This window comes from Myotis nattereri (assembly GCF_964212035.1).
Source record: "Myotis nattereri genome assembly, chromosome: 1".
NCBI lineage: Eukaryota > Metazoa > Chordata > Mammalia > Chiroptera > Vespertilionidae > Myotis > Myotis nattereri.
Window position 1 is genome coordinate 144,651,362 of NC_138075.1, and position 12,096 is coordinate 144,663,457.

The window sequence follows — 12,096 nt, forward strand, 5'->3', positions numbered from 1 at the left end:
CCGCACCCCCTGGTGACAGAGGCTCCCATCCTCTCCTTTTTCTTTTCTTTTTTTTATTCTGGGATTTATTTACCTTCTAAAATTGACACTTTGTAGCCTTGAGAGGACCTCAGAGCCGGCCAGGGTGGGCGCTCCAGCTCCGTGGCCACCGCTGGCTGAAAGCAGGTATCTGGGGTTTATTTATCTTCTATAATTGAAACTTTGTTGCTTTGAGTGGAGCTCAGAGCTGGCTGTAGCAGCTGGGAAGCTTGGCTTCCTCTATCATTGGGGCAACAATGCCTCCTGCTTGCTCCAGCTCTGTGGCTGCCGGCCGTCATCTTGGTTGGGTTAATTTGCATATAGTCGCTCTGATTGGCTGGTGGGCGTGGCTTAAGGTGTAGCGAAGGTACAGTCAATTTGTATGTTTGTCTTTTATTAGTGTAGACTAGAGACCCGATGGATGAAAATTCCTGCATTAGAGGGCGGGGTCCCTCAGCCCAGCCTGCCCCCTCTCACAGTCTGGGAGCCCTCAGGGGCGTTCAGCGACCCGGTGATCAGGGGAAGGCAATGCCCCATCACACCTCTACTGCTGCCACTGCCGGCAGCCAAGCCTTGGCCAGCCCTGGTTACCTGAGCCTAGGATGGCCTTGGGTGGCTGGGGGGCTGAGGGGTCTGGGTGACGCCATCTTGTGGCTGTGGGTGCTGCCATCTTTGAGGGCATGGCAGTCAATTAGCATATTCCCTCCTTATTAATTGTGGGCACCACCATCCTTGAGGGTGGGGCAGTCAATTAGCATATTCCCTTCTTATTGGCTGTGGGTGCTGCCATCTTTGTGATGGTGTGAGGGTCAATTAGCATATTCCCTCTTTATTAGATAGGATTGGATAATTAACTCACCCTACACAGCACATTTAACAAACACCACTGTACTCATCTACTCAGAGTTAACAAATGTTTTGCCACAACTGCTTCAAAATAATTTAAATCAAGTAATATATTATCAATAGAATCTAAGGCTCCTTTGTACCACTCTTCTATTGAAATTCTCTCTTTTCAAAATATGTTGTACTTTGTATGAATTCTGCAAGAATTCCTTCCTAAATGGAAATTATAAAAATGACATTCCACATTCAGGTATTTCAATCAACCTAGAATTTATGTTTATGTATGGTGTGGGGTTGAACTTTGATTCCCATCTCCTCTCCATATAGCTACCTAATTTTATCAGGGCTATTTATTCAATAATCCTTTCATTTCTAATTGATTAATAGATCCCTCTCTGTCACATACAAAATTCCATATATTAGGGGGTCTGTTTTTTGTTTTCTTTTCTGTTTTATATTAATATCATAGTATTAATTTTCTTTTGGTTACCAGAGGGGCAAAAGGTGGGGGGAATGGAAGAGATTAGCCAAAGAACACATATCCAGCCATTGGGCAAACTACGGCCCGCGGGCCGGATCCGGCCCGTTTGAAATGAATAAAACTAAAAAAAAATGACCGTACCCTTTTATGTAATGATGTTTACTTTGAATTTATATTAGTTCACACAAACACTCCATCCATGCTTTTGTTCCGGCCCTCCGGTCCAGTTTAAGAACCCACTGTGGCCCTCAAATCAAAAAGTTTGCCCACCCCTGGTATAGACTATGGACACAGACAACAGGCTGTACGGGGGGGGGGGGGGGGGGGGGGGAGGTCACTTCATGAAGGAGGCCAAGGCAGGGGAAATGGGGGACATCTGTGATAGTATCAACAATAAAAAATGTTATACTTTCTTTTTCTATTCGTCTAGTGAATACTATTAACATTTTAATATGCTTTCTTGTACTTCTGCATTCCTTTTGAACAGAGATACTGACTGTCCTTTGTTCTGGATTATCTTTTCAAATATAAGTACACAAGAACAGCCTGGGAAAACAGAAACAGAATCTCCCTTTGCAGCAAAGGACAAGTTTTCTTACTGGTATAACCTTGGAAGAAAAAGAGAGTGTTTTTCTCTCTCTAAAGCAAAGGGAAGGCATTTTAAAAATTCAAATTCCCTAAAATCAGGGTTTCTTTCCTATAACGTAATTCACTGCATATGCAAGTACCACCTACCAGGGGTGGGCAAACTTTTTGACTCGAGGGCCACAATGGGTTCTTAAACTGGACCGGAGGGCCGGAACAAAAGCATGGATGGAGTGTTTGTGTGAACTAATATAAATTCAAAGTAAACATCATTACATAAAAGGGTACGGTCTTTTTTTTTTTTTAGTTTTATTCATTTCAAACGGGCCGCGGACCATAGTTTGCCCACGGCTGACCTAGACCCTTTACTTTGTCTTAGTGGGACCAACACAGATATGTGAACCAACATATTTGGAGAACCAACACAAATATGTGAATGTTCAGGTCGCTTGCTCTGCTGTCAGTGAAAGTCCTTTGTCTCTGACACAGGAGTCTTGTGTTTTCCACCAACAGCCATTAAACAGTAAAAGGCTCATTATTAGCTTTTAAATAGGGTAAAATCAAATTGTTTGAAAAACATATTAGTGTTATGTTAAACTGTGTTGTGAAGGGTTTTCACTTGGATTTTATGAGACTTGGGCCTATTTTTGTAGAATTAGGAAATCTGAACTTAGTGGATTCTTAAGTAGCTTCTGTGTTTTGCTTGATATGTTACCTTGGGAGCTTTGCCAGATTTTGGCTTACTTCATTAGCGTCTCTACAGTTCATATTAAGCTGAAACTCAGAGTTGCCTTGCAAAGGGTAGCAATGGTGTTGCTTAGCCCATTACTCACCTGCAGTATGTGACAGGGAGTCAAGCCTCTTTTAAGTGGAAAAGTTAGACTGCAGTATCATAGGTTTTTGTAAACCTCAAAAATTCCTTTTGAGATAGAAATCTCAAGTTCCTGGAAGGTAACCACACCGACTTTATACTACTAACAAAAGACTGTAATTAGTAGCAGGAACTTGTTCAGATTGGACTTCTTATGACAACAAAAACTTTAAAAACAGCACTCTTTCATGCTGCCAATTTCTGCTTTATCTTTGACCTCATGTTAATAATGTGCCAGGTACTTACATCTGGAATAAATCCAATCTCATTGAGATGATTACTCAGCTCTGGATCATGGAATGCAATCATCTGAGAGAACACAGTCAAATACTCTGAAATGACAATAAAATTTAAGACAATCGTCATTTTCACCCAGTACCTCAAATAAAACATCAAATTCATATACATTAGTTTATTTACATTTTGAATGAAAGTTAATTTCTCCATTAAAATGTGCTCTAATAGATAATTTGATTTTGTTACCACTTTAATCAGTTACTGCTAACTACCAAACAAACATACCAACAAACTATGATATAGCTTATTTTCCATCTTCAGACCAATTAGTTCATTTCTTTAATCACAAATTATACACATGATGAATGATGTTTTCCTATTAGGTTCTACAAATACATTTAATTTAGTAATGTTAAACTGAATTTCTTTTATGTTTGGAAAGTGTAACCAATAAGCAGTACCAAATAGAATAATTATATCTCAAATTTGATAATATATACAGACATAGGCATTTGTTCCAGTTCTAACTTATTTCCACTATGCATTTGGCATATTTAGAAATAAGAATTAACATCATGCTAATAAGAAAATAGGAATACAGTAGGCAAGTAAGTGTTGATTCTAATCCTATACTAATTCATAGGGTTCAGTTGCATTGTAAGGAATATTTTCTTATTTTTTCCAACAACTTACTATTATTCCAATTTACTAACTATGTACTAATTTAAACAATATACTTGTAACAATCTACTCAAGGGCAAGTAACCATCATTTTGAACATATTAAAAACAAAATTAAAACGTATTTCAAAAATGACAGTAATCCAATGAAAGATTTCTTCTTAATTAATAACCTCAACTCGTTCTTTCAATAAAGTTATAAATCTGTTTTTCAAACCAAAGCAGGTATCTGGAATTTATTTATCTTCTATAATTGAAACTTTGTAGCCTTGAGCAGAGCCCAGGTCCAGCTGGAAGCCTGGGTTGCTCAACGCAGGAGCTGCCCCCTGGTGGTCAGTGCACTCCCACAGGGGGAGTGCTGCTTAGCCAGAAGTTGGGCTCATGGCTGGTGAGTTCAGCGGTGGTGGTGTGAGCTTCTTACGCCTCTGCGCCAGTTGGAGATCCTCTGAGGGTTCCTGGACTGTGAGAGGGTGCAGGCTGGGCTGAGGGACACCCCCCCACACCTCAGGTGCATGAATTTCATGCACTGGGTCTCTAGTTTACCTATAAGCAATGTCACATGTTTTACAAAGAGAAGCACCAAAGCCAAAGAGAAAAGATGAGGAAGTACTGTATTCAATACCACAATAAAGCTAAATTCTCTATTCAATATGAAATTTTACCCATGGGTACTAAATAAAAAATGGGTTAATACTTTGGATTAATACTATTTCCTGACTGAATGTCTGTTCTACTGCAACAAAATTCTTTTCTCTATCCATTGTCTCATATTTTCCTCTAAGAAGAAAAAAAAGTACAATTGTATCAGGTTCAAGAGTTCCAGATTAGAGACCCAGGACAGACAGCAAGGTCCCAGGAAACTTTGGGATTTAACTGTTTTTTAACTACATTTTTCTCCTTCCAAATGGTGATGCTATATTTTTAGTCCTAATTTACACAAAAACCAGAGGTATGTAACATCAACAATCATAAGAACTCAACTGCATGTTGATGAAATCATATAATTATTAACCTTTTAAAAAGCACAGGTCAGGCAATTTTCCGCAACTAGTCTCATTTACTAAATAGCATTCTTATTTGAGCTTGAAAAAAGATAAGTACTATGTGGCATTACATGGCTAATTGATTTAGCATGAAAACATTGTACTTGTGTTCTGCCAAACACTGATGGCTACATTTATAGATGTGTCTATAATATACTGTGATATAAATAATATACACAAATAAATACATGTATATGTTCATTTTATATTATTATATGTAATATATTATTTAATATATAAAAATAAGTTGCATGTAAATATAAGTTATAAATTTTGGTTGCTTGGGGCAGGCTTTAGATCATTTATAGCATGGCTTTTTATATTCAGAAAAATGTCTTGCTTCAAAGAGGTGATAAGACACATGATGCAAGACATTCTTGAAAATGTCAAGGCCGTACACTCAATGTATTCAATACTATTTCCCAGTATCCCCAATATGCAATCATTAAATCATTCATGACAAAGACATGCATTAAACTAAACATATACTTCACTGCTTTCTCAAATACTTAACCTTTATAATAAAGTTGCATATTTACCCTCTCTGTTATTGTTTGATGAGAAAGAAGTTCTATATTCACATTTGACAACTGGACTTTAGATTTTGACATCTGTCCTTTAGACTTTGACATCTGTCCTCTTTCCTCCCCTTTCCTCAAAGACTTACTGAATGTAGTGTGACCGTACATCCTAGTTTACCTGGGAAAGTCTCAACTGCCACCTGTAGACTCAGTGACTAGTACACTCCGTGCCCCCTTTAACTCTGAAAAATATCACAGTTTAGGTTTATAGTCATCCCAGCTATGGGTGGGACTAATGGAACAGCACAACGAAGAAGATACTGCCCCTGCCCTCAAAGGATTTAAAAAGACATGCAGGGAAACAAAAGATTAGGGGAATTTCCACCCAATTTTCTTTTCCAGGTTTATATGATATACTCCTCCATCTTTCCTATTGTGACTTTACATAATATCTCCCTTCATCTTTGCTTTTCTGACTTATAGCCACCACATCTTACAATGGTCCAAATGTGAATATGCCTTGGTTTTATAAACAGTACAAGAATATGTTTAATGTTGTGCCAAAATTCCAATTATTGTTTTTGGGAACAAAACCTAGTACAATAACTTCAAAGAACAGTGTAAAAGTTTTATAGAACAGTTTTCTAGGTTGCTCCTTTCTTAAGTGCAAAATGACATTAAAGTATAGTTGGGTTTTCCACAAAGGATTTATTCCCAATATTAATAGCTAAATGGCTGCCTCTTTCTTCACTTGCCTGAAGCTGACCTTTCTTTCTTCAATGGCAGAAAGTATGTCTGTCCTACAAGTTATAAGCCTATTTTCTGATATCTCTAAAACTATATTCAATATATCCCTTTCAAATCCCCCCCCCCCGATCTTTCACATCCAACCAGAACTCAAAGGCTTTGCATCTTAGAGTAATTTTAGTAATCTTAGATAACATAGAGGCTAAAACCCTGAGTTTGTAAATTAGTACACTAATTTTTAAAGTACTGTGTGTTGGTATTTTATCAACTCAATAGCAACATGCAGGGGAAAATTTGATAGTGCTTAGAATGATGAATATTAATTTAGGCCAGAAATAATTAAATTTACTATCTTCTTAAAAATGTCTGTGGGCAAATAGTAAATAACACTATGGTTAACAACAACAACAACAAACCCAGATATCTTGAATAAATAGATAATTTTTCTCTCATCAAAAGAAGCAAAGCGTTCTATGGTCCTATAAATATACAAATCATATATATTATATGAAAGACTTTAAAATAAAAAAATTAAATTTGCTATTGAATATAGAAACTTTTGATTTCTGTAGAGATAAGTGAATAAATAAATATGCAATTTTACAAACAGCCATTAATCAGTTTCATATGACATACAAACTTTCCAAAAGTTGTGGGAGCAAAGAGTACATGTGATATTTATATCAAACAAAATCAATGCTACTTTGAAGTTTAAACCTTAAAATACTATAAAACAAAATGGTGGGGAAGGACAAAGAGGGAAACCAATAAAATGAGATTTGAATATTTCTAAATGCAAGTCTAAAATAAACATTTTGTAGGAAAAGAAACCACTGTCCTCCATAAACTTTAGTAACCAATAATCACTATATGGATTCAGCTCCTTGTTTTGCTCTCCATTCTTCTCTTTCCAACTCCATGTACCAGATTTGACAACTGGCTGTTTTATATACTCATTTTCATGTTTTTACTGCAATGCTCTTCCTTGTTCTTTTTGTAAAGAATGTCCTTATCACCCTAACCGGCTTGGCTCAGTGGATAGAGCATCAGCCTGCGGACTGAAAGGTCCCAGATTCAATTCCAGTCAAGGGCATGTACCTTGGTCGCAGGCACATCCCCAGTAGGAGGTGTGCAGGAGGCAGCTGATCAATGTTTCTCTCTCATCGATGTTTCTAACTCTATCCCTCTCCCTTCCTCTCTGTAAAAAAATCAATAAAATATATATTTTTTAAAAAGAATGTCCTTCTCCTTTTTCACCAAATTCCTACTCAAATTTCAAATTCACTAATAAGTATCCTCTCTTTTATGAAACTTTCCAGACTTTGGGACCAAAAAAAAGTCAAAATAATCAAAATAACATCTCCCCATCTTCCTCTGTTCTAATACAATAACATGTACACTTATCTCATGACTTAAAATTAGTTATTTTCACATTTATTTCCTATATTGGGCTATGAAATCTCTTGGGAAAGGATTGAATATTATTTACCTTAAGAATCTCAATTCTTTAAGCAGTGCCTGGCACAGGGTCAGTGCAGGGCAATTATTTATTGAAAGATTAAAGTCACTCAAATAATGCTTTTTCTTATGTAATATTACACACACACACACACACACACACACACTTATACTTATCCTATATAATAAAAGGGTAATATACAAATTGACCCTAATGGCAGAACAACCAGTCGCTATGACACACACTGACCACCAAGGGGCAGATTCTCAATGCAGGAGCTGTTCCTTGGTGATTAGTGCACTCCCAAAGGGGGAACTCCACTCAGCCACAAGCTGGGCTAATGGCTGCGAGCACAGTGGTGTGGCAATGGCGGGAGCCTCTCCGCCTCCTCCATAGCCTAAGCTGCAGTCAGACATCCCCTGAGGCCTCCCAGAGGGATGTCTGACTGCCAGCTTAGGCCTGATCCCCTGGGGAGTGGGCCTAAACTGGCAGGTGGACATCCCCCGAGGGGTCCCAGAGTGCGAGAGGGCTGAGGGACGCCTCCACCCCACCGAGTGCACGAATTTTTGTACGCCAGGCCTGTAGTATATATGTATAGACAGAGAGAGAGACAGAGAGAGAGTCAACATATAAAGTCAATATAAAAACTGAACAAATGATTTAAAATGCCATGTCTATTGTTTCTTGGGAAAATACACATGCTAAATTTTTCATAATGTTAGAGAACATCTACTGTGGCTTTAAAAAGTTTCAAAATTAATTACTAATTCAAGATTTTAAACACAAATTTATACAAATTATAACTGATAAAATTATTAGTACTTAGAGAAATAATTTTGGAGAGGTCTTTTAATTATAATATTGAACTTTTAAAGTACCTCACTGATTAATGAATCAAATTTAAAAAAGTCTTTTTTGGCCTTTCTGACCAGTGTCTCCAAATTCATATGGTGTACATTATGGTTTCTCTTGCATTTTCATATATTAAATAAGATACTGTCATACTTGTATAATAAGCCTTTTAACAGTATACTAACAAAGTCTGTAGTTAAAAAGAGCGAAAACTCTTTCATGTTGAAAACTCATTATCACTAGATAATACACACACTGATCTGCAATGTGAAACAATTACTGGAAAAATGAAACTTTCAGAGGTAAATAATTTCTGTATTTTATTATTTATTTATTTATTAATATATATTTTATTGATTTTAGAGAGGAACGGAGAGAGACAGAAACATCAGTGATGAGAGAATCATTGATAAGCTGCCTCTTGCACGCCTCATACTGGGGACTGAGCCAGCAACCCGGGCATGTGTCCTTGACCAGAATCGAACCTGGGGCCCTTCAGTCCACAGGCCAACGCTCTAGCAACTGAGCCAAACTAGCTAAGGCAATTTCTGTATTTTAAAATAGGTATCTACACAGAGACAAAATAACAATTACTGTAATGGAAGTTATCTAATATGACCCTTTGAAAACTGGTCATCCAGACATCATCCAGCCATCTAATAAATACTATAGATAATTCATTGTATAAGTTCTGTTTTAATTGCTTTTTGAAGATTCTCCAAATAGCTACATCTTTCTTAAAAGTACAAAAATCCAGCTAGGCACTATGCTTTATTAAGGGCCTGACAAATTTGAAAAAATATTATTTCCAGGCTTTTACATATGAAAGTTCAGCTAATATTACAAGTTCACATTAACTTTAAAAATAACAGCATTCTATTTCTGACTTATATTTAACTGAGGATTAAAGAACCACCTTTTTTGCACAACTACTAACATGATTACTTTTTACTTTTAGTGCTTTCAGTTTGTCTTTAGTCACTATTTGACAGATTATTTACATTGTATATTGCCTCTAGTATCATCCAAGGTGTTTTAAATATACTCATTTCTTTTTTACCAGCATAAATAATTTATTGCAAAATCTCTAATGTCGTACACTAGTGGGCCTGACAATTCATTCAAGAGTACTATGGGATGGCAGAAGCAGGAGGTAGGGAATACAATAAAAGTGTTGTATGTGAACATAGAGTACTGAGGGGCAGACTTCATGCAATAGCCTACTGGTGACCAATTTTAACCAACTAAGCTACCTTGGGCAGGAAGGAACTGGACCAGGCCCTGAACCCTCAGTTCTCATTTGGCCAGTACACCCCAGGTTTCTGGCCTTCCTTTGTGCTTCCTCACTCATAGTCCTATGGGGGATTTGATAAGATTTCTAGCTGCCAGGCTTGTGGAGCTACCAATTGACCACGGGGTCTCCAGTCTACAAAAGAAACTCTACAAGAACTTGGGCCTTTATTGAAGCTTCTTCAGACAAGAATGGCTGGAATCTTACAGAGTACATCGTCCATCCTAATAAAAGAGTAATATGCAAATTAACTGTCACTCTACGACAAAGATGGCGGTGCCCATAGAAGCTGGGGTGGGACGTTGGCGGCGTCGCCCAGGCAGTGCAAGCCCAGCAGGCAAGTGCAGCCCATAGGCAGCACCCAGCAACCTGGGAGCCGGCAAGCACGGTCCACAGGCAAGCACGGCCTGCGGGCAAGCGCGGCCCGCAGGCAAGCGCGGCCCGCAGGCAGCAGAGCCTGCATGGCTGTCACCATGGTGTGGAGCAGGCAGGCCCCGCAGAGAACAGAGAACCACGGGGAGTGGGCCTAAGCCATCAGTAGGACATCCCCTGAGGGCTCCCAGATTGGAGAGAGTGCAGGTCGGGCTGAGGGATCCCCCCCCCCCCCCATGCACAAATTTCGTGCACCTGGCCTCTAGTTCTATAATAAACATCATTGATAAGCATAATAAGGAAACTATGAGTAAGTGTGAAATGCATACCAATTAGTAAGATACAAGCCACGCTCTTATAGGACATCACTACATAAATTCTTAGAGGATAACATTGCATGACTCTTGAAGTTGGATGGCTTTACTAAACTAACCTACAAGAAAGAAAAACTTCCTCCCTAAAAAACATACTCATCTTTGATTATAAAAAAAATCAAAGCAAAATCTTGCTGCTCTCTAAAAACATTCTTAAATTAATCCCAACTTTATACAAGTCCACTTTCTAGGAACATGCAGGGTATTAGGTATATCCATTTTAAAACATTTCTAAATACAAATATAAATCAATAGAATTTGCATTTCAAAATTAATGGAGAGACACTGGATCATTATACCAATTTCTAGTACCTATCTACATTGTAGACACAGAGTGCTGAACATGACTTGGTGTGCTTATAAACACACACAATGCTTTTTAAAAGTTTAAATTATTTTTCTCTATACTTTGAGGTAAATGATGCTGGAAAAATAAATGTTTTTATGTGCTGCACTATTTTTTTTTGTTTGTTTGTTTTTGTTTTTTTTAAATATATTTTATTGATTTTTTACAGAGAGGAAGGGAGAGAGATAGAGAGTTAGAAACATCGATGAGAGAGAAACATCGATGAGAGAGAAACATCGATCAGCTGCCTCCTGCACATCTCCCACTGGGGATATGCCCGCAACCCATGTACATGCCCTTGACCGGAATCGAACCTGGGACCTTTCAGTCCGCAGGCCAACGCTCTATCCACTGAGCCAAACCGGTTTCGGCTATGTGCTGCACTATTTATCCATAATCTTTTCTTCCTTCTATTTTTAGCCTCTTTATCTATTTAATTTACATTTCCATTTCTACTGCCTTTCTAGTTATTTTCTCATTATATTTACTTCTGATACTCTAATTTTATACTCATGCTAAGTAAGTGAATATATTGCTAATTGAGATCCCACTTATTGAGTATGTTTAATAAACTGCACATAGCCTGTATTTGCCACTTCATGTATTCAAACTGAGTGAATTATATCAAACCATAATTATGTAAATATAAATAAAACAAAGCACTAGTTTCAAGTTGTTGAAAATGTAGTTGAATTGATGACATAAATAATAAATAAAAAGTTGAAATGAAGGCAGTATCTGAAAAGTAACATACAATTAGTAAATGGGAAAACTACGTGACGAGCTTTGTAGTCAGTTCCAAAAGAAATACAAAAGTATCAGAAAATTTTCTGCCCTTAAAACATTTAGACTCTTGTTTAAAGATAACACATGATATATAATGTCATGGTAATAATAAGATTAGCAAAATAATTTTAATAACAATAGCAATAAAATAATGATAGTAACAATAATTAAAAAGTCATTAGTGTTATCGAAAGTTCTATATACCATTTACGTATTTTATGTTTAACCTTTACAAGAACCTTTATTTTAGATATTAGGAAAATTATACCTAGCAAACAATTGTCCAAGATTATGAAATAATTAACCCAATTTATATTTGAAACAAAGTTTGCCTGATTCAAAAGTGTTTATTATTCACTTTTGTTACTTTGTACTAAAAAGGAGTTTAGAGAATTATAGTAAAAGTTTGTGGCTAGTGAGCGTAGTCATGTAAGAATTCACAAGTGGGTTATGCTATGACTTGGAGTCTGAAGAAAGGTCTGTATTTTAGGAAAGTAGAAGACAGAAGACGAATATTTTGGGCATTCAAGCATGGGGAATGAGATGAATGAGAAGTGTTTTTAATATTCTCTTTATTTACATAATTA

General features: G+C 37.1%; 1 protein-coding gene across 1 annotated transcript in view; it reads right to left on the reverse strand.

Annotated features, from left to right (window-relative positions):
- The window catches only part of TBCK (TBC1 domain containing kinase), a 171,199-nt gene that overhangs the window by 74,518 nt on the left and 84,585 nt on the right, over positions 1-12,096 (reverse strand). Inside the window, exon 20 of the mRNA XM_081105075.1 lies at positions 3,048-3,133. Coding sequence (XP_080961201.1) covers positions 3,048-3,133 — 86 coding nt within the window. The remainder of the gene's footprint in view (positions 1-3,047; positions 3,134-12,096) is intronic.